Raw genomic sequence first — 23,681 nt, forward strand, 5'->3', positions numbered from 1 at the left:
TATTGATTTATCCCAGCACAGACCTTCCAGACGGTGGTGCCATGACTCCACAGTGAACATTGCCTTCAAATTATAAAATTGGTGCAATTATCTTGCAAATAATTATTAACGGGATGGTTGCTCGCCTTCTGTACTTATCTCACCACAGTGGTACTGTGAAATAGCTTCTAATCTCTTTATATACCAGTTTGCTGAGTAAACACACAAGGGGAGTAGAGCGAAGAAGGTAATCTTCCAGAGTATTATGCTAAAAATAGGGCAGTACTATGGAGGCTGCACTTTCTCACTTCTTGTTTTGAAAGTCAGTAATCCTTTTTTGTTATTAAAAAGGAGGCACTGCAGAAAATGTTGTTCTTTGTTTCACATAATGAAGCTGTGTGGTTACAGGTCTTGACTGGTTCTTCTAGTTTTCATAGAAGATTGAGCCATAAATTTATTTGCTAGACTGCTGCATCTACGCAACGCAGTGCCACAAAGTCTACCCAGCTTTCCATGTAGCTGTGGGAATAATAATAATAATAATAATAATAATAATAATAATAATAATAATAATAATAAATTATTTCTACCCCGCCCATCTGGCTGAGTTTCCCCAGCCACTCTGGGTGGCTCCCAGTCGAGTGTTAAAAACACAATACAGCATTAAATATTAAAAACTTCCCTAAACAGGGCTGCCTTCAGATGTCTTTTGAAAATAGGATAGCTGCTTATTTCCTTGACGTCTGATGGGAAGGCATTCCACAGGGCGGGCGCCACTACCGAGAAGGCCCTCTGTCTGGTTCCCTGTAACCTCACTTCTCGCAATGAGGGAACCACCAGAAGGCCCTCGGCACTGGAAAGAGCCTTCTGAAGACCAATGCAGTTTGTCCTGTAGGTATGGGGGGGGGAGTATTGCTAGTCAACCTGGGAAAGATGGCACAGATTGAGCAAAAACACTTGCAGAAACTGATCCCCATTTCCAGAACAAGCTTAAACGTATCATTTTCTAAATGTGCTATTAAAATTAAGACATTAGTATGTTTCTGAACATGGCAAAATACTTTTCCTATTATAACACAAAAGTAAGCCTTTATTGCCATATACTGTAAAAGCAAGCTGCTGTCATATATTGGAAAGCTAGGTTGTTTATCTTTTGCAGTGGCAAAGAGTCTCAACAGATATGGCATGCAAAGGAGTCCTAACTGATATCTGCTTTTGCTGTTCCCAGTGACGCAATCTCACCAGTGGTATTCTTGGGGTCCCCCGAACATGCAGTGTCGTCTGTGTGCATCTTGCTGGACCTACTGGAAGAAATACGGAGGCTTGAAAATGCCTACACGGCTAGATGGAGAACGGCCGGGGCCGAATCGAAACAATTTGGTAGGCACATTCAACCATATTCCGTTAGTAAATCAATCCGCAGTTCACCACTGTGGTTCCTTAGGCCAAAAACAAAAAGATAAGGCAAGGTCCAAGGTGGACCAAGGCTCCTCCTCACAAATTTTCCTTTTCCCAGAGTCCTCACAGTGGACCCTTGAGGAACAATGGGAGCCCCAAGTTTGCCATGAAAACGCGACAAGCTTTCTATCTCCATACCACAAAGCTGACCAGACTCGCCAGACGATTATGCAGGGACGTCTTGCGTCCGTGGCACGCGGCACGACACCCTCATTTGCCTATCAACAGTGGAGCAATCAAAGCCGAATGTGAGTCTTTCTCGTCCTAATTGCATGATGTCAGCTTACATGCCTGACAAGAGTTTATGCTATCAGAATTGTGGTAGGAGTTGAGTTGAGCTGAGTTGAGTTGAGGGAAATGGGATCTAAAGAAATCAGGCAAACTCTCTGACTCTCTTGACCTCTCTATGGTTAAGAGCAACTGGGGTAGCAGAAGGAAGAAAAATGGGGGAAGAGAGTAAAATAGCTTGTCAAGCCGTTATAATGCTGTAACATGCTCACAATTGGCGCTGTCAGCCCTGTAGCACAGTAGTGGGGGTAGGTGAAGAAAACTCCTCAGTTTGTCCTCACCAAGCCTGTAAAAGTACATTCCATTTTTTTCTTTTTTCTTTTTTTTATTATAAAATTTTTATTGGTTTTTCACAGTTTTTATAAACACAAACAATACACAATACATACAAACAAACACACAAACAAACATGTATAATTTCATATCCCTTTTTCCTAAACCTTACTTCGCCGACTTCCCCATACCTCCCCTTTCTACATCCCAATTTCCAAAATTATTTCAGCAAATCCTAACACTTGGTTTTATCAAATTTTTCCCTTATTCTTTTCTTTTACTTAATCTTTGTAAAAGTTCATTCCAAGCTGGGCAAGAGTACTTTTTTTAAGGGCTGGGAATATACTCCCAACATTGTGATTTAGGCCTAATTTGTATTAAATATTACTTTTTGTGCATTTCTTTTATGTTGAAATGCTTCAGAAAACTCTGGCTTTGTTATCAAGAAGGCTGTTTGTTAGGTTTTTTTGTTAGCATGTAAATGAAGTCTTATTTGTTCCAATATTGTCCTCAGGTGCATCTCGTTTACCAGAAGCTTCAGAAGATTTGTTGCTATTAAAACATGTTGTCAGAAAACCTTTAGAAGCAGTACTTCGGTATCTAGGTATGACCCGTATACATGCATTTTGGTGGCTTCAGGTATAATATTATTCACTAGCAAAAAGTGTCATATTTGACAGGCAGAAGAGGGTTAACCCAGTCTCCCTTCCCATGCTACCAACTCTGTTTCACCAGCTAATTCTGCCCACACCACAACATTGGCCCTAACTTTAATTTTCTCCATAGGAATAAACGACATTTCGCTTGTACTGTATGGGAGAAAGTCATGGGATGCCCATAATATACAGATTGCACCTTACCACTATTGATCCCAGTCACTAAGCCAGCAGCCCTTGTTTGCATGTTCCCTGGGCTGATGTTTTTTCTTGCTCGTGCTAGATGGAACAGAATGTCAGGATATAAATATCATACAAACAGAAGGATATAAGTGACAATGAGAGAGAGAGAGAACCACACACAAAATAACACAGATCTTGGAAGGACACCCTTGTTTTCAAAAGCTTTATTTCCTTAATATCTGCACATGAGGATGTCACTTTCTTGGCCTAAGTGTCTATGCGCTGCTTCTAAGGCAACTGTAGGGTCTGATTCCTGATTCAGCCTCTCTCACCTGCTCACATATTTTGTTCTTTTTTAAAAAAAACGTGGCACCCCTCTTCTTCCTGCTTTATTCATGACTGGGTCAAAGTTGGGTTTAAAAACAACGGAATCTGCCACTGTCCTTTGTAATATGCTCCTAATATGCTGTTCTCACCATACAGAATCTCATCCCTGCTCTCTGAAACCTGATCCTGCTAAGAGTTTGTCCGGCTCCCTCAACAGTGTGCCTTGTGCTAAGTTTACGCCAGTGATTAACAATGGATCTCCAACGATCTTGGGGAAAAGGAACTACGAACAACAAAATGGGATGGATGGTGAGTATTTTCCGGTGCTAATGTGTTGCCAGTGTTTGCAGGTTAATTTTTAAGTCTGCAGGACTAATTGTCTTGGTGGCTTTTCATTTTCAGTGTTGCTAATATTGCATTTGTCAGAACTGTTTAATACCTACCGTACTTTCTGTTTGAAAAATGTGTTCTTCCCAATTGCCATTGCCAGATAGTGCTTCAGAGCTTTCCACTTTTTGAATATATAGAAATAGCTATAGGGCAACTCCTGTGTTTTATCCACCCTTAAATATCATGGCTTCTGATCTTTAAAATCTAGCCTAGGATTGTTTAATTCATCGGAGAAGAAACAAGTTAGTAGTGTGGAAAAAGAGAGCACCGAGCACACTTAGACTTCATTGTGCTGATAGTAGTTCAGAATCCTTTTCTTTGCTGGAAAAAAATGTGTTCCTTTTAACTATATACAATTTGCCTTAACCAAAATATGAAGGTGGGAAGAAACTTATGTCTAGAACAATGTCCCACAAAACATGGAAAACTGACTCCTTTACACAAACATAAATTTGCCTCCCTTTATTTGCTGGTGGCGGCTTTTAGCATGATCTGCTTGCAGGTGTTACAGAGCAGTTGCATGAGAATGCTCTGGCCAAACAGGCTTGAGTGGCCAGGATTGCTTGGCCAGACCCCCAAAGGGGGCCACAACATACTTAGGTATGTAATATGCAGCACAATTTTAGTGGGTTTGACTAGTGTTGAACATTGCGAATGCTTTAAAGTAATCTGCAGTAGTTCTAAGAGAAATACTGTAGTGGACTCTGCGCTGACGTGCAGCGGGGGGGGGGGGGAGATGCCACGGAAAGCAATTTTAATGTGTAAGTTTGTTACATTGATTGATTGATGAATCACTTGATAAAATTGATTGCTAAAACATCCCAAAATTATTTAGCAACCGAAACCTATATTAAACCAAGTCCAAGTCCAATACAGACTTGGATAAAAGCTCTGCTAAAAAGCTTTGTTGGAAAAGTAAGCCATCCAATTTAAGGTGCTAAAACGATTAAGTCAGTTGTTATGCATAGCGAAGCAAAATTCAGCTGAATTCTTTTCATGGAATTATAGAGTTGGAAGGGACCCTCCCCCCCCCGAGGGTCATCTAGTCCAACACCCTGCAAGGCAGGAATCTCAACTGAAGCATCCCTGACAGATGGGGTGAGCTCCCGTTGCTCGGTCCCTGCTCCTGCCCACCTAGCAGTTTGAAAGCACGTCAGAGTGCAAGGAGATAAATAGGTACCACTCTGGCGGGAAGGTAAACGGCGTTTCCGTGTGCTGCTCTGGTTTTGCCAGAAGCGGCTGAGAACTGTCTGCGGACAAACATCGGCTCCCTCGGCCAGTAAAGTGATGAGCGCCGCAAATCCAGAGTCGTTCGCAACTGGACTTAACTGTCAAGGGTCCTTTACCTTTACCTTTAAGAATATGGAAGTTGTTGAACGTTCCCCCCCCCCCAACCACACAACCATAGCTTCTGCTATCCTAGATGTGCTATCCTGTTAAATTTTTTGACAAAGCAAGCAAACACCTGCACAGATAACATGTCATTTGTTTAAGTTAAGCTTGTGAAATAATGCAAATCTGATTGTTGATCTTTATGTTCACTGTGTTCTACCAGGCCCCGTGAAGAAGCGCCTTTTGATGCCAAGCAAGGGTAAGATTACGGAGTTGTTCTCGGCTTGTGCTTCGACAGTGTAACCTTTTCTCGATTCATCCGCTGACTTTTCAAGTTTGCTTCTTTGTGCTTGTGACCACCCATTTCGTATTGTGTGTACATGTTGTTTTTGTGATTTCTAAATACATCGCCTCCCTTCATAGTTTCCCATGCGGTATTAATGCACCATTATCAGTTTAACTGCCGCTGATAAAAATATCCCGATTTAGCAACCCTTCTGACGTATGTTTGAGTTTTGGAAGGTCTCTAGAGGAAGGGTTTTTCATGATTAGAGAGCAGCCACCCAAACCTTCGCTGTACACAACCTTTTGCACAGAGGTGGGGAACCGTTTTTTCGACTGAGGGCCACATTGCCCCAGTTGAAAGCTGTTGGGGGCCTGACCTGGATCCAAAGTGGACAGGGCCAGACACGGGCATTATTGCATGCTGTTAACACACAACCAGATATGTACACGCACATACAGTCTTAACATATGCACAGACATGCACAGTTAATACAGGGCTGCATCTTCTTCCCTGCTCCTACAGATTTTTTTAAAACCCTCCTACTGAAGCCAAGAGGAGTCGTCCCCCCCCCCATCCTAAATATGGAGCAGTGGGGTCTAAATGTAAAGCCTAAATGTGGAGCAGGGTGGAGAGGGCGGTTGCAGATGCAGAGATAAAGTTTAACCCTTCCTTACCCAGCTACAACTTTCCCAGTGCCACCTCGCACTTAAGCTTCATTGGTAAGTTTTTAAAAGCCTGACTGTGGTGCCAAGATAAGGAGGCTTTGGGCTGTATCTGGCACACAAGACTGGTCGTTCATCGCTCCTGCTGTAGTTTCTTGGGAGATGTGGTAGCTTCAGGCATCAGTGATATTTTCTGAGGTGTGCAAGGCCAAAATTATTTAAGACTTTATAGGTGAAGAGCAGCAACTTGAATTTTGTCCAGAAGAAAATCTGTATAGGTGGAATTCTGCCTTGGGTGACTGTTCTGACCAAAAGGGTGAGATGTACATTTCAAAATAAAGAGTCTTGCAAGAGGATAGCCACGCTTGTCTGTTGCAGGACGGTTTGGCAAACCTATTACAGTGGTGCCCCGCAAGACGAATGCTCGCAAGACGGAAAACTCGCTAGACGAAAGAGTTTTCCGTTTTGGAGGTGCTTCGCAAAACGAATCTCCTATGGGCTTGTTTCGCAAGACGAAAATGTCTTGCGAGTTCCTGCGGGTTTTCCCCCCTCCCCCCCTTTTGCTAAGCCGCTAAGCCGCTAATAGCGCTAATCCTCTAATCCGTCAATGGGCTTGCTTCGCAAGACGAAAAAACCACTAGACGAGGAGACTTACAGAACGGATTCTTTTCGTCTTGCGAGGCACCACCGTATAGCACAAGCTGCCATGGATTCCAGTGTACTTCGCCTGATGCATGAAGATTCATCCTCAGCTGGCAGGAATATGTGCATATAGGTGTAGAAAAAATGTACAAAAAGAATAGTAAGCATTAATCAAGCTTCCATTCTTAACAGCTTTAATCAGCAACTAAGCTGTCATTCCTTGGTGACTCATCTTGGTATGACACTTCAGAAGAAGTCTTCATTTCTTTCTATCAAGAGTGTGTTGTGGTAGTAAAGCCTCAAGAACAAGCAGTACGAAGCGTAATTGTTTTTGCCAATAGGCAGCGTATGGCATAATTGCAACCCAATGATTCAGTAGCCCCATAAGGCCGAGAAATGCACTGACTAGGAAAGGGATTGCTTCTCACTTTAGGTTGGAATAGAATACGCTCATCATGATTACCTCATCCATTCCTTGATTCTGTTTCACTGACTAAATGAGATGAACAAGGTCTCATAGAATCATACAATTGGAGAGCTGGAAGGGACCCCAGGGGTCATCTCGTCCAACCCCCTGCAATGCAGGAATCTCCGCTAAAGCATCCAACCTCTGCTTGAGAACCTCCGAGGAAGGAGAGCCCACCACCTTCCGAGGGAAGTCCGTTCCACTGCTGAACAGCTCTTACCATCAGAAAATTCTTCCTGGTGTTTAGTCGGAATCTCCTTTCTTGTAACCTGAATCCACTGGTTCAGGTCCTACCCTACAGAGCAGGAGAAAACAAGCTTGTTCTTCTGTGAGAGACAGTGTGGTGTAGTGGTTAAGAGCGATAGGCTTGTAATCTGGTGAACCGGGTTCGATTCCCCGCTCCTCCACATGCAGCTGCTGGGTGACCTTGGGCCAGTCACACTTCTCTGAAGTCTCTCAGCCCCACTCACCTCACAGAGTGTTTGTTGGGGGGGGGAGGAAGGGAAAGGAGAATGTTAGCCACTTTGAGGCTCCTTAAAGGGAGTGAAAGGCGGGATATCAAATCCAAACTCTTCTTCTCTTCTTCTGTGTAACAGCCCTTGAGATATTTGAAGATGACTGTCCCATCTCCTCTCAATCTCCTCTTATCTTATCTTGAATTGCATAAACTCACTTTTTAAACTTTAGCCACCTTTTGTGCAGGAGGGATATGCAACTCAACATTAGTTTTAAAAGAATTAATTAGAAATTTATGCGCGCACACAGTATCACAAAATATCAATCATATAGAGGAGTAGCGCTAAAATAATAAAACAGAAAGAGCAATCAGTTAAATTCTTTGAGCAGGTGTCTCTTTAACATCTGAAGGCCTTGATACAAGTTCCACGATCGAAGAAGATACCGTGGGCATCTACTAGGAGCAGAAAAGTTAGACAAGCTATATTCTTTACAGTAATAGATCCATGCTTGGTGGACTTTGGGAGGTCATTTTGCATTGTGGGGGTCTTACAAAAAAAGGAGCCAGCTCCTAGTAGCTACTCGCCATCGATTCCTCAGCTGTGGATGGACCTACGGAGGAGAATATTTGAATGAGAGATGCTTAAGATACCCAGATGCCAAGTTTAGGGCTTTAAACTTTAAAACCAGAACTCACCATCAGATTTTGTGGTCTAATGCCTTCTGCATATGCTAGGCATGAAATGAGGTTACCTCCAGAAAAAATGGAGTTTTGTATACTTAAGCGTTGCCACCAGTATGGGAAAAACAAAAAGACCCAAAATGGCCTTACATAAGATCCGTGTTTCTATAACCAATGGAGCATTGAGGGCAGCTGAGTATATTCATTCATTTATTTATTTCATTTATTTTATTAGTTTCTATACTGCTCATCATCTGAGGATCACAGGGCGGTTTACAGTATCAGTTGTGGGAAGCCCAGTAACTGAGTTACTGGCAAAACTAAGCCCTTTTTAGTCCAACTGATTATATCAGAAATTGGGGTTTGTCCAGTAGCATAATTTAGGACTAGCCTGTAAGGGAGTGGAAGGGAGCCCCAGCTGAAAATGCACACTCCCTCCTTGGCAGCAGAGCATAAAGGAAAACAGGAAGCAGCGGAAAAAAAGTTTAAAGTTGATGGAAGTTTAGCAGCTGGAAGAGGAGGCGAGGGCAGTACAAGATGTTCTGGAACATAACTGGGGCCACCCCATCCCATCTGGGCAGCAGGATCTACACGGACGGCACATCTGCCCCCCCAAGGGAACGCATTGCCTTTCACCACTGCTGTGGCAGAGGCAGCTGTGATGCTCTTCTTGAAGGCTGGATCTGTGGCCTCTGCTGCTGCCATGCACAGGCGCACCAGCACTGCAGTGGCCATCCTGTGTCCCGTGCCCGAGCTGTGGTGAGATAATTGGGAGAAGGGGCAAGATGGCACAGGCTCACTGAGGCTCCAGCCGATACTGGAGCTTAAGCAAGGTGGAAGGTACTGTTACAAGGGAGGAGGAGGAGGAAGCTGGAGCTAAGCGGGGCCAGGATCTATCACGGCTGAGCCTCTTTCCCTTCCCCTCCCAACCAGAAGTGCTGCTTCATTTCCGAAGACACATGTTACTTCCACAGTCAAGGCAAAGGCTGCCTATTGGAGAGACTGAGATACATTCAGCCTGGGGAAGAAATTTGAGCTGCACATCCACTGGCAGGTTTGGGGTAGGGAGAAGAGTCTCAGGTGAAAAGCAAAGTTCCCAGGGAGATTCATAAGGGACGAGGCAGTTCTAAGATAGTCTGGTTCCAGGCAGTTTAGGTTTTGATCAGCATTCTGGCTTCGCTTGCATTCAACCGTTTGAGCAATGGGCATTGTCTTTTGCACATGCTTGGGTCTCATACATTGTACCCCTCTCTCCTGGGGCCACCAGAAGTCCCTGAATTGTTGTTGTTGATGGATTGTTCTGTACACTCTGAAATGCCGCTCCATTTTTGGAGCAATCCATCAGCACACCAAGAGATGTCAAAATCTGCCCAAGGAACTCTGTTCAGTCCACGTTGTTTGATCTAGCCACTAGAGGACAACTTGCTTAGCATGGAGCTGTAGCGTGAGTGGGTTTATCAGAATATTGTCCAGGTTGTAAATCGTGAACTGCTAGAACACTTAAGAGGAGTGACGGAGGCCTAGCAGCCTGAGCGTGTATTTGAAGTAGCCGTAGCAGGTTTGGAAGGCCAGTTTTCACCCATCGTCATGCTCCTGTGATCAGTGTATATGGCGGCAGGATGTAACTGGTCAAACAACCGTTGGATGAGAGGCAGCCTGTGGTCTTCTTTAGTGCCTGATGCAGAGATGTAATTCTCCGGATCTGCTCTTGCTTGCTGGAGATATCCTTGTGTGAGATGCTAAGGATCTGATGAACCATCCAGAATGGGGCTGTATCACCAGCCAAACATCACAATATAGTGATACATTGGGAGGTTGAAAAGTGGAGGAACAAGCTGCATTGGCTCCGGCGCCTTGTTAATTCTCCTTGACCTCACAGTTGGCTTTTTGATACCATCAGCCATTGTTTCCTTCTGGAGCGGCTGTCTGAATTGGGGGTAGTGGTTTCCGGTGGTTCTGGTCCTACTTGGATGGTCGTTCCCAGAGGGTGATGCTTGGGGAGTGCTCTTCAGCCCCGTGGAGCCTTCCAGGTGGAGGTCCTCAGGGCTCAATTTTATCCCCCGTGCTGTTTAACATCTACATGAAACTGCTGAGAGGGGTTATCTGGAGTTTTGGAGTTTGGTATGGCAGTGGAGTTTTCTTGCCTCCGTGATGGACTGGATGAGAGCCAATGAAACTCAATCCAGATAACACAAAGGCACTGCGGATGGTTCCCTAGACCAGATGGCTGGGAGATTGCCTGCTCTTGATGGGGTTTCCCCTGAAGGAGCAGGTATGTGGCTTGGGGGTCCTCAGTGGGGTTGCATGCCTTCTATCAGCTTTGGCTGGTAGCCCAGCTGCACCCCTATCTAGACAGGGACAGCCTAAGTTCTGTTGTCTATGCTCTGATACTGTAACCTCTAGGTTGGATTACTGCAAGGTGTGACACATAGGGCTGCCTCTGAAGGTGGTTCAGGAACTTCAGCTGGTACAGAACTTGGCAGCCAGGTTGCTCACCGGGGCAAGACGGTTTCAGCATATACCGTATTTTTTGTCCTATAGGGCGCACCAGCCCATAGGACGCACCTCTTTTTTTGGGAGGGGAAATGAATAAAAAAAAATTATTCCTCCCCCGCCGCGGCTGCCGCCCCAAGCCTTGCGCACTCCTGCCCGAAGCACGGGGCACCCTCCGGAGGGCTCCGCGTGCTTTGGGCTGCAGGCTGCCTCCCCAAGCCTCGTGTGCCCGGCAGGACCTCCTGCCGGGCGCGTAAGGCTTGCGGACACTCGCTGGGGCTGCAGGCTGCTGCCCGCAAGCCTTGTGAGCCCGTGGGAACTCCCGCCGGGCTTGCAAGGCTTGTGGATAGCTTCCTGAAGCCTGGAGAGTGAGAGGGGTCGGTGCGCACCAACCCCTCTCACTCTCCAGGCTTCAGCGAAAGCCTGCATTTGTCCCATAGGACGCACACACATTTCCCCTTCATTTTTGGAGGGGAAAAAGTGTGTCCTATGGGGCGAAAAATACGGTAACCCCAATCCTAGCCCAACTGCACTGGCTACCAATTAGTTTCTGGGGTGGCGTTGACCTATATAGCCTTAAACAGCTCAGGACCACTATACCTCAAGGACCGCCTATCCCCATATGAACTGACCCAGACCCTGAGATCCTCCTTTGAGGCCCTTCTTCGTGTGCCTCCTCCACATGAGGTCTGGAGGGTGGCAGCACAAGAACGGGGTCTTTTCTGCAGTGGCTCCTTGTTTGCGGAAAGCTCTCCTCAGGGAGGTTCATCTGGCACACTCGTTATATATCTTTAGGTACCAGGCAAAAACCATTCCTCTTCAACCAGGCCTTTGGCTGATTAATAATCTACAGCCTTTAAAATGTGTTTATGGGAGGGGGAGTTTTTGTTTTGTTTTAACTATTTATGTTGTGCTTTTATTTTGTGAACCACCCTGAGGGCTGTTCATAAAGGGCTGTATATAAATCTAATAAACAAATACATACATACCTTTATACATACATAACTGTATCTGTGGAGAACTGCTACTTCATAAACCCCCAGAGGCATCTCACAAGACACTGTTAGAAAAAGGATGCTGGACTAAATAGATCTGATTCAGAGGAGGGACGGGCATATATTTGAATCAGTTGGTAGGTTGCTATGTGACTTGCAGTAAATTGCCAAGGCTCCCAATTCTTTGACAATAGCAAAAACAGAAAGGCTCCCAGTGAAACCAGGAATGGATTGTTGTGTGAAAGGAATGTGAACTCAGTTCTGGTACTAAACACCTTCCTTATGTCCAAGACACAGACTGAAACACAGTAAAGATTTCTGCTCCACTCCCCAGACTTTTTTTTTTTAGAAATAGGATAATTCTTCACTGATAAACCACATATAAAACTGATTTTATGTCCAACCAAGAGAGAGAAAACTATTTTTAAGAGGGCAGGAGTTGGATTATTAATTCAGATCCCTCATTTAACAATGCCTCAGAGAAAATGGCTCAATGCCTGCCTCCTTTTGAGGCTGCCTTGCAAATGGCAGGATTTTCCCAATGTTTCCCAGAGGAAAATGTGAGTCTCTGTTAAGCTGAGCTGAGCTAAACCTCAGCGTGTCAGATAACTAATGGTAGGCAGGCTGGTTGGTTGGTTGGCCGGTTGGCAGGTAAGGAAGCCAACAAGCGCTTTCCTATAACAACTGCACACTTTCTCCTGCTGCTTTCATTGCCATTAATAAAGATGGACAGTATATTTAAATATTTTTGCAATTATTTTTAGATCACTTAAGGAGCTAATCTCATACATTTACCAAAGAAAGCAAATGTGAAAGCGTTTCCTGTTTTGGAAAGTGAGTCATTTTCAAACATTAGCCATGCTGTTTTTATTTTTGTGCTTTCTTTCTTTTTATTTTTTCTCTTTGGAAAAGCAATGGTGTCTTACGAGCTCTATTCTCTTTCCTGTTTGTTAGGTCTGCCCAACCACGGACAAACCAGACAAATGGTAAGAGAATGTTCATCTAAAAAAAGATACAGTAGACCACCATCCCAAGCAGAAAGCTCTAAGGCAGGGGTAGCCAATGTCGTGCCCTCCAGTTGTTGCTGGACTACAACTTCCATCAGCCCTAGCTACCACAGTGAATGGTCAGGGATGATAGGAGTTGTAATGCAACCTCTCGAGGGTATCTCATTGGCTACCTCTGCTCTTAAGGTGCACTTCTGCCACTGCTTTTCTTAGCTCTTACTGCATTCTTTTTTTAATTAAAAAAATGGCTCTGTCTATTAAAACAAGGAAGGAACCAAATAAACAAGGAAGGGACCAAATAAAATGATACACTAAAATGGATAAACACCTTATGTTTGACGAGATCTTTTTACCTAGAAAAAAATTATGAAAGTGATTGATGTTAGTACCTGGGCAAAGTGTTCAGCCCACATATTTTTGTAAGTTTTACAGGGGGGATGCCCCTCCCCCAAGATTGTATTAATTTTTATAGAGTGTGTAGTTCTAATTTTGCAGGGGAGGGGGGGATCTTATCTTTAAAATCAAGGTGACCAAGGCTTTGTTGGGAAACTGTGTACATGCAGCTACTCACACAGAGTCAGTTAAGATAAAAAAATTCCTTCCAGTAGCACCTTAAAGACCAACTAAGTTAGTTCTTGGTATGAGCTTTCGTGTGCATGCACACTTCTTCAGATACACAGTGTGCATGCACACGAAAGCTCATACCAAGAACTAACTTAGTTGGTCTTTAAGGTGCTACTGGAAGGAATTTTTTTATTTTGACTATGGCAGACCAACACGGCTACCTATCTGTAACTAGAGTCAGTTAAGGTTTGGCAGACAGCCAGAAGGCAATCTGAAGGAGTAAGTCTGCCTGGTGATAACAGAGGCATGGGTACAGCTCCATGATTGGTCAAGCTCTTTCAAGGGAGTGATAATTAATGGCCTACTAACTGGGATGTGTTCAGTGTTCAGAGGTTCAGTGGTTCAGTGTGTCAGTGAGTGTAGGAGTTGTGAGTCATGTATGAGAGAGCTAGCAAAAGATCCGTAAATAGTCCACTGTATATAATAAACACCTAACTATAAGTTCCTGGTTCCTGCTTCGTCTATCCTGCCTGCAGCCAAGTTGCCAATTTCTTCTGTGGATTCTGCGTGTACTCTGCTAGGTTTGGCTAAGGTCCTGCAACTAGTCAGAAAGTTGCGAAACACCCAATAGATTTTGCCAATAGGCTTTTCTTCCTTCCACTAACAATAAAAAGCCTTGCCACCATTTCAAGCAGTGGTAGCCCAGTGTCATTCCTAAATCAGAATTCCCAGGAAATTACCGTATTTTTGCTCTATAAGACTCACTTTTTCCCTCCTAAAAAGTAAGGGGAAATGTGTGTGCATCTTATGGAGCAAATTCAGGCTGTGCAGCTATCCCAGAAGCCAGAACAGCAAGAGGGATTGCTGCTTTCACTGCGCAGCGATCCCTCTTGCTGTTCTGGCTTCTGAGATTCAGAATATTTTTTTTCTTGTTTTCCTTCTCCAAAAACTAGGTGCGTCTTATGGTCTTATAGAGAGAAAAATACAGTATGTTATGACGTAGAGCTTGCTCACCCATAACACTAAGGCAAACCATGGATTAACACAAATGCACGGGTTCACGGCCTCTTTATTCATTCTCTGGTCCTTGCCACTGCTGCATTGCTGTTGACTAAGCTGTGGTTTGACTTAGTGTGTCAAAGCAGAAATACTAGATGTTTGTTAAAAAGGGGAAAAATACCTAGTATGGATTTGGGTTATTTAATAAAATACTAGAAAAAGGAGATTTGCCTAAATCCTGGAAACCAGGCAGAGTATTTGTGCTGCTCCAACTGAGAAAGGATTTAGTCTCAGAAAGACCCATAAGCTTAATTAACCAGGAAATCAGCAGTATTGATAGCTAGGTTTAAGTCCATAGCTCATTATTTATCAGAAGAGAAGGCACTTAGCAGATTCTGTGAGACAGGTGTTAAAGTTTATTTGCGGCCAGCAGATCATTATAACATTTTTAACAATTAACAATAACATCAGTAAAAAGTCACATTAATACAACTGAATTACACAGAATTATAATACTGAAAAATATATGTATCAAGCAACCTTAATAGATCAAATAAGGATGGCCATATTAAAAAAACTTTGCCGCTTGTCTCATGACTGACACATTGGAACCCCGAAGGAAAGTGATCATAAGAGAGTCAAAGCAGATACAAGGGTTGGGCTGTATAATAGGATATATTAGGTCTCTCCTAGCCACGTGATAAAAACTACAGAAAGAAAGGACATCAGTGCTACCTCAGCATTGTTACAAGGGCAACATCTATTGTTCATTGGAGTTTTATTGTATCTGCCATCTAATAAATTAGAAGGGAGGGATTCAGCCTTGGCACAGAGAAAACTTTCCTATAATTCAGGGCATTTCATCTTTGCAGGGGAAGTATGGTAACCCCAATGACTGAGGGGAGCAGGGTCTCTATGCAGTAGTTTTGTAGCCTTATTGGGGTCCACCGATTGGGTCTGCGTTGTTCCCGGACAGGAGGAAGGAAGTCAAATGACACCGAGGGTAGGTTCAGAGAAAGAGTTCTTTATTTCTGCTCTCCGGAACAGCAGAAAGGCACTTGCGTGGTCAGTCCACAGCAAGTCCAAAGAAATGAGAAATTTCATGCAGTATATATATCCTCCAGGCACCCTCTCCCTCCTTCCCCAGGAATCCAACCACGTCAGCCTATACACGCAGGTTGACATCACATATGTTCCTGCTCCGGTATTCTTAACCATAAAAGGGTATTCCTTCCTGTACTTCTGACCATAAAAGGGTATTCCTGTTCCTACTCTTATCTTGGAGCAAGAGGTCACCAACTCCTAGAACACACTCTGGCACTGTTCCCGGACTAGGTCTGTGTGTCAGAGTGTGGTAAGATAAGACCCAGACATGTCATCCCTACTCCACTGGAACAGCCAAGGTCATCCTTGCCGTCACAAACTGATAAAGGAGAGGGCTCTGAGCACTTGTTTATACAGCCGGGTTTTTGTTTATACATTGACTCAGAGCTCAAGTTAATGGATTTTAGCCAAGGAAAAATAGGGATTTTGGTGCCCGTTTCAAACTGCCTGCACAGTCAGTTTTTGGGTTTGGGAAACCCATTCCTTCAGTTTTTAGTTTTTTCATAGAACTGTGGAGTTGGAAGAGACTACTAGGGTCATCTGGTCCAACCCTTGGAAGCTCCTGAAAACCTACATCCAAAATCCTCTGTTTAACCACTGATTTGGCACCCTTTAGGTCAGGGGTCAGCAAACTTTTTTGTGGGGGGGGGCGGACTATATTTTTTTTGGGGGGGGATGAACGAATTCCTATGCCCCCACAAATAACCCAGAGATGCATTTTAAATAAAAGGACACATTCTACTCATGTAAAAACACGCTGATTCCCGGACCGTCCGCGGGCCAGATTTAGAAGGTGATTGGGCCGGATCCAGCCCCAAGGCCTTAGTTTGCCTACCCATGCTTTAGGTTCATGGTCAACAGGTAAGATGGTTATAGATCTGTTGAGGTGAAGGTGTTAAACATCATTCTCATACGAGGCCAGTATCGGTTTTCACACTGAATGCTATAAAGACTTTGGCAGTGGGCCTTCCTACCTAAACCACTGACCGAGATAAATTTTGGAGCCAAATTTATGATTTTGGTGAACCAGGTGTCTTCACCATAAGATGGAGTTTGTGTCTATGGCTTGGGTTTCCAACCACTAAGTCTCACTAGAGGCAGCAGGAAAATGTCTCCCTTGTCGCCAGCTTTGTTATTGACTATGGTGGTGGAGGTTTTAGAAGAAGCAATTTACAGATCAAAGGAAAAGCTCACAGTGTCAGTATCTTTGCAGAGCCTGCCCTGAGCAATTTGAAAAAGGAAATTAAGGAACCTGAAAATCCTCTATCGTGATTTATCCTCATAGCAGGTCTACATGCAGACGAAGATAAATCAGATCTCTGTTTCAGCACCCCACGAGCTGAAGTTGGTGAACTTTGGAAACATTCAGGGCTACAAATACAACAGCATTCTCAAGTTTTAGGGAAGAAATCTCATTGTGGGTTTCAAACGGCTGAAAAAAGGAAAGAAAATATTGATCCAATAATGGAATAAAATAACTCTTTCATAATAGAGGAAGATTACTACCACCAAAATTACATTACAGTGGTACCTCAAGTTACAAACACCTCAGGTTACAAACTCCGCTAACCTGAAAGAGTTACCTTGAGTTGAGAACTTTGCCCCAGGATGAGAACGGAAATCGTGTGCCGGCGGCAGCAGCAAGAGGCCCCATTAGCAAAAGCGTGCCTCTAGTTAAGAACAGTTTCAGGTTAAGAACGGACCTCCGGAACGAATTAAGTTCGTAACCAGAGGTACCACTGTATTGGCAAAAGTTATTTTCCTGTTTCATACATTACTGATTGAAATTTATTCTGACAGGCCTTTGCTGCTGTATTAATTTTTAATTAACCAGCCACTTTAATTAGCTGTATTTTTATTTTTACATGATGTTGTATGTTTTGATGTTGAACACCACCCCAATATTTTGTTATTTTGCGTTATAGACATGCTTTTATAAATAAATAAATAAATAAAAAATTCTAGGGTGTGATTAAAAGTGGAAAGGAAAGCTTATGGAGTTTAGTAATTCTAGCAAGAGGTCCAGAATTTGTGTGTGTGTGTGTGTGTGTGTGTGTGAGTGTGTGTGTGTGTGAGAGAGAGAGAGAGAGAGAGAGAGATGCATATGAGCTGTGTCCACCTATAATAGTTTACCTGGGATTGGGGAATGATTTCATTTGTTATTAGACAGCAACAATATTGTTGGCGGTGTGGGCAGGACTGGGAAATCACAGTTGACTTCCCACATCAAGCATGAGGTTTCAGGTGCACTCCCTCTAATTTGTGTAATGCACATTTGTGGCTGGCACCCACAGCACTTTCTCAAAATTTGAAGTGTGTCCACAAGTCCCAAAAGGTTGGCAACCCTTGGAGTATACTACTCAAATGGTTATTAAGCCTAATTTAGAATCATAATTACATCACATGAGTTTCCGTGGAGCTCACTTTCCTTCTTTGAAAACTATCCCTTTTATGTCTGTTATGCTCTATTCTTTCAAGGATTAAAAATTCCCTTTTGAATTCTGGGAAAGGAAGCAATTGATACGGATTTTACCACTGCTTGTCTCATCATTACTTCCTTTTTCAGACTATCCTCAATTCATCCATGCACATAAATCTCAATATTTGGTCTAGGCTGCACACAGAATCGGAGATCTACATGTGAGGAACCAAGTCTAGCTTTATGAAGCTAGACTAATGGAACTAATATGAGAAAGGCAAATTGGTTTCAAAAAGTAGCAGACTTTACACAAACAGTATTTGCCACAAGTGGCGCATGATGCCCACAGAGAGATAAGACTTGGAGCAATCTGCCCATACAAATCGCATCAGCCAGAAATTGGCGCACCGAGCACCTCTGTGAAATTGCATTACATGGGCGGCAACATGTCTTTTGTGCTGAAGAGGGTATAGAATCGGAGAATCTTTCTTTCACTTCTGGGCTTGTCCACTAGGTCAAGCTGTCTTCGAGCAAATATTATAGCCAGATCCAATGTTTGCACTCCTTTTCTGAACTCTGACAAAACAGTTCTTTCATAATAATTTTGTCTTAATGCTGTTAGCAACTACTTGCAGGGACTCCTTGTTCCCCATTTTGCATTTGCGCAACCTGTTATTCCTAAGTGCAGAACCTTAAGATTTGTCCCTGTTGAAATTTGTGTTGTTAGTTCTGGCCCAGTTCTCCAATCTGTGTTGTTTTTTTTTTTTTTGTGAATTTGCATTTTATTTATTTGTTAACATTCTTATATTACATCAGTAAAAGTTGCCATATTACATTACAGGACTTACTATAATATAATTTCCAACATGTATACAAAAATTATATACAAATATTATATACCAAGAAAGAAAATGAAAAAGAAAAAGAAAGAAAGAACAAAGAAAAAATAAAAACAAATTCCCCCCCAAAATCATATACATACCAACACACTAGACTTCCTGTCTATCCCATTGTATATTCCTTTTTTACAAATGAATGTACTCTTATTATTGTATATTACTTTACATTTTATCTAATACATTCCTATATCAATATGTGTACTTAGTCTTATTTCTCAACTCAGTCTCACTCCAGCATCAATCAAATGCTAGCATAGATAGCGAACCTTTACTGTATTTTTGAACATATGTTTTATATCTATCCCACTTTTCCATACATTTTTGTTTTGAATTGCCTCTCAGGGTATTTGTTAACTGCTCCATTTCAGCAAATTCTTGTAGCTTGTAATGCCAATCCGTTATTGTCGGGGCTTCTTGTTCCTTCCACCCTTTTGCCACCAAAGTCTGAGCTGCGGCCGTTGCATATAAGAACACCTCCCTAAAGGCCTTCGGGATGTCCCTGCCAACAACGCTTAACATCATCTCGAATCCTGACTCTTGTCCTCTGTGGCATTAGTTGCTCCTCATTTTAAAAGTCTTACTCCTCTCCTACAGGGGGTGCCCCCCAGCTCTTCCGACCAATAAGATCTAGAATCAGTTGGCCAGGTTGATTCCCTCTCCCAGGTGGGCATTAGCCTGGCTTAAAGAAATGCTGGGGTACATTAGAGCCTTTCTTCACAGTTGTGACCTTAGATGTGACACCCCCAACTACGAAATGTGTCAATGCTGTAATTTCAACACCCAACCGTGTTTTTATTTCCACCAGCTTTTAAATCTTCTGTATGTTGCTTATATGCTGAATGCTGTTTGTTTTCTGTGCTGCCGTCTACTTTTATACAGTCAGTAGTGCAGGAGTCTCTTAATCTCTGGGTCATAGATTCAGGCCCCAAGCTGGGGAAAAGATTCCTACATTGCAGGGGTTGCGATCGTCGTGGTCCCTTCCAACTCTCAATTCTGTGATTCTACACCAGGAGGGCACAATGTCTCTATGGTGCTACCTATTCTTTTGCTGCTACTTTTATGCTTTTGCTTTTCTAAACTGTCCTGGGAACATGATGAACACATATTGAGTACCCTTCAAACTACATGAGAGAAAACAGTATTTTTTCTTCTTCTTCCCATAAATCTCTGCATGCAAGGGAGGCAGGAGGTTATTTTACCACTTCAGCTGTTGGGGATTAGAATTGGTTCACCCTTCTATTGACAGTCCGCGATGGAAGGCGAGGTAGTGCCCCCTTGAATCCAAACAATCTTTCTTGGTGAGCTTACTGGGGTTGGTACTGTTTGCACACCCAGCAGCCTTTCGTTTATTTTTTCCGTAAGATTTTATTCAAGCTTTTTCATAAGAATGTCAGATGAAAAAAATAATGTGAATAAAAACAAAAAAACAGAGAAAGGTCCTCTCTCAAAGGTCCTCTCTCAAAGGTAGCTCTTTAATGCTTGTCACCCACAGATAGTGGTGGACCCTCCCAACACCCCCCCCTTTATATAGGGTCTCTGCTGTGCTCCAGTACAGTCGGGAGAAATTGGACCCCTCCAACTGCTAAAGCTTTGCCTCCTGTCAGGGATATCTCACATGATCCTGGATGTTCCCCTGCCTCCCACCAGAGCAGGAATTTACAGCAAGAAAAGGTCTCATTTTCTGTCCATTTAAGAGATACAGTGGTACCTCTGGTTGCGAACGGGATCCGTTCCGGAGGCTCGTTTGCAACATGAAAAGAGTGCAACCCGCAGCGATGCGTCTGCACATGCGCGGGTTGCTATTCGCAGCTTCTGCGCATGCGCATGACATCATTTTGCGCTTCTGCGCGAGCGGCGAAACCCGGAAGTAACCCTTTCCGGTACTTGCGGGTCGCCGTGGGACATAACCTGAAAGAACGTAACATGAAGCAAACGTAATGAGGTATGACTGTACTTGTTCCTAAAGTGGTTTCTGCAGGGACCCATAACGTTTTTGTTGTTCTTTATGTATTGCGTTAGGGACCAAGTCGAAACTTGCTACTCAATGGGAAATCATACCAAACAAAAGTCCGGTTAATCCGTGGTGGAACCATGTTTCCAGTGAAAAGGAAGAGGATGAACTGGATTGACGCTCCTGACGATGTTTTCTACATGGCCACCGAGGAAACCAGGTAGCATGTGCACGTCAGTAAGAGTCCGTTCTGTGATTCTATGAAGAGCGATCAAATGTAATTTACAATTGGTTAACGACTGAGCTTCTGAAAAGATGGAGTAAGATTGAAATGAATCAATAGTTTCTTCATTGAAAAAATTAGACCTGGTGAAATGGCTGTCTTCAACCAAAAGTTGAGTCCTCCTTAGCCCGCTGTGCTGAATTTACCACTTACAGGTGAAACTCGAAAAATTAGAATATCGTGGAAAAGTTCATTTATTTCAGTAATTCAACTTAAAAGGTGAAACTAATATATGAGATAGACTCATGACATGCAAAGTGAGATATGTCAAGCCTTTATTTGTCATAATTGTGATGATTATGGCGTACAGCTGATGAAAACCCCAAATTAACAATCTCAGAAATTTAGAATATTGTGAAAAGGTGCAGTAGATATTCAATCCATAACACCTGCAATGGGTTCCTGAGCCTTTAAATGGTCTCTCAGTCTGGTTCAGTCAGAAGCACAATCATGGGGAAGGCTGCTGCCCTGACAGTTGTGCAGAAAGCCATCACTGAGACCCTCCATAAGGAGGGAAAGCCTCAAAAGGTAATTGCAGAAGACGTTGGATGTTCCCAAAGTGCTGTAACGAAGCACATTAATGGAGGGTCTCAATGATGGCTTTCTGCACAACTGTCAGGTCAGCAGCCTTCCCCATGATTGTTCTTCCTACTGAACCAGAATCTGTCCATCATGACAGATGGACATCCAACCTCTGCTTAAAAACCTCCAGTAAAGTTTTACGAAACATACTTTAGCAAGCAAGCAAAGTTAAATGAGAATTGGATAGTAAAACAAGTGCAATATAATACATAAAACACATATCTAAGTGGCACATGTTGTGAGGCCAGACACACAGGTTTTCATGAGTTAGGAAGCTTTTGATGCAAACCTAATGCTGTATTGAACATAACAGGCTTATCCATGCTAGACAGCAGACCTTTCATTTTGTCAATGTCACTAAGGATGGCAATCGGCTCTAAGAATTTCTTTAATAATTTGCCATTGGAATTCAATACAGCTTTCAGCATAACATTGCGGCGGAAGACAGAATTGGGATTCAAGTTAACCTTAATGGTTTGAAGAACTGAGCCCAAACTAACAAATAGAATTTCAATAGGAACATCTGTAAGGTTCTGCCCTTAGGCAGGAAGAACCAGATGGACAAATATAGAGTGGGGGACATCTGGCTTGCCAGTAGTACATGTGAAAAGGATCTAGGGCTTAACTGAGTTAACTGATGCAGCAGCCAAAAAAGTAAATGCTATTCTAGGCTGTATCAACAGAAGTCTAGTGTCCAGATCAAGGGAAGTAATAGCACCATATATTTTTTAGGACCCACCCTATTTTGGTGATTATCGGTTGTTTTAAACTGCTTTTACTGCTGTATTTTAAATTATTGTAACCCGCCTTAGGGTGAAAAGCGGAGAATAAATTAAAATAATAATAGAACAAAGGAAACAGCATGTTTATGCAGCCCCCTAACTGAACAGATCTTGAAGCAACTGATAAAAACAGGAAAAGAAAGTTACAAGTATCTAGTCTCGTGACAAGGTTTTCTTTTCATTCTCTGCCAGGAAAATCCGGAAGTTGCTTTCTTTCTCTGAAGCGAAACAAGCTGCAAGACGGCCTTACAAGCCTATTGTCCTCTGGCCAGTAGCAGGTTTACATCTACAGCAGCCTGTGAATGATGAGCCAATAATCATCGAGGACTAAAACGAACCTGACTAGCCCTTGAAACACTGATGGAGTTGCCAGAGAACTTTTCCCAACTCCCACATACAGTGCTGTAAGTTCTGTGGCCACAGAATGGGAATCCGCTGCTGATGAAAGAGAAGGAACAAAACTGTGCCAAGACGGGTCCAAGACGGAAGTTGGGCCTGCTCTGATTCTTGATGGCCACAGATGACACACGCCTGCTCTTTCTCCTTTAGCAGATTTTCTTTTGCTTGTAGTTTATTCTGCTCTTTTTGTAAGCAAGTGGGAAGCAATGTAAATGTAACTTATTGGAGACACGGATATTCCACATATTCTGTTTTTTCTCTTTTCGTAAAGCAAGACCCTCCATTTTATGAGACGGTTGTGTCGTGTTCGTGTGTTTCTGTCAACAGTACCATTTTGTGTTTATTCCTTTGTAGATAAAAGTGCCAATGTGTGTCTGTTACACCTGGAAATATAGGATTTAGAAACCAGCTACAGGTTTGGTGGGCTTTTTGCTCCTGGTTCCTTTTGGTTTTAGGAAACTTGTGGCAGTTTTGCCTCTACATGGACGCATGACAGGGAGTTTCAATGGACAGTAGGAGTATTCTGCTACAAGGGGCCCCCTGTGCATTTAAAGCTGTCCCTCATCCCAAGTAGGAATATTATTCTTGATCTCTCTGCGGTTTCATGTATAGCATGGGTGGGCAACCTAAGGCCCGGGGGCCAGATCCGGCCCAATCGCCTTCTCCATCCAGCCCCGCGGACGGGCCGGGAATCAGCATGTTTCTACATGAGTAAACTGTCCTTTTATTTAAAATGCATCTCTGGGTTATTTGTGGGGCCTGCCTGGTGTTTTTACATGAGTAGAATGTGTGCTTTTATTTAAAAGGCATCTCTGGGTTATTTGTGGGGCATAGGAATTCATTCATTTCCCCCCCCAAAATATAGTGCAGCCCCCCACAAGATCTGAGGGACAATGGACCGGCCCCCTGCTGAAAAAGTTTGCTGACCCCTGATGTATAGGATTGATTGCAGTCACAACAGCAGCCACACAGGGAAATCTAGGGGGATCTCTTGTCATGATGGAGTTTTTTTAGTCTATTTTGCGGGTAGGGAGTTAATTACAGAGCCTTTACTTTTAAGTTGAGAAATACAGTGGTACCTCGGGTTAAGTACTTAATTCGTTCCGGAGGTCCGTTCTTAACCT

The 23,681-nt window shown here is 43.3% G+C and overlaps 1 protein-coding gene across 4 annotated transcripts in view; it reads left to right on the plus strand.

The window, feature by feature from the left end:
• MTA1 (metastasis associated 1) overlaps window positions 1-22,965 on the plus strand; it is a 69,266-nt gene extending 46,301 nt beyond the window's left edge. For 2 of the 4 annotated variants that reach the window (XM_082234395.1, XM_082234396.1), the window contains 8 exons: window positions 1,208-1,359; window positions 1,496-1,685; window positions 2,513-2,602; window positions 3,321-3,473; window positions 5,110-5,145; window positions 12,523-12,554; window positions 20,580-20,731; window positions 22,351-22,965. In XM_082234395.1, coding sequence (XP_082090521.1) covers window positions 1,208-1,359; window positions 1,496-1,685; window positions 2,513-2,602; window positions 3,321-3,473; window positions 5,110-5,145; window positions 12,523-12,554; window positions 20,580-20,731; window positions 22,351-22,489 — 944 coding nt within the window. In that variant the 3' untranslated portion in view covers window positions 22,490-22,965. Of the gene's footprint in view, window positions 1-1,207; window positions 1,360-1,495; window positions 1,686-2,512; window positions 2,603-3,320; window positions 3,474-5,109; window positions 5,146-12,332; window positions 12,403-12,522; window positions 12,555-20,579; window positions 20,732-22,350 lie in introns of those variants that run through there. The other 2 variants (XR_014222300.1, XM_082234397.1) reach the window with 2 other exon arrangements.
• The last annotated feature ends 716 nt before the right edge of the window (window positions 22,966-23,681 follow it).

This window comes from Podarcis vaucheri (genome assembly GCF_965113315.1).
Source record: "Podarcis vaucheri genome assembly, chromosome: 8".
Classification (NCBI taxonomy): Eukaryota; Metazoa; Chordata; class Lepidosauria; order Squamata; family Lacertidae; genus Podarcis; species Podarcis vaucheri.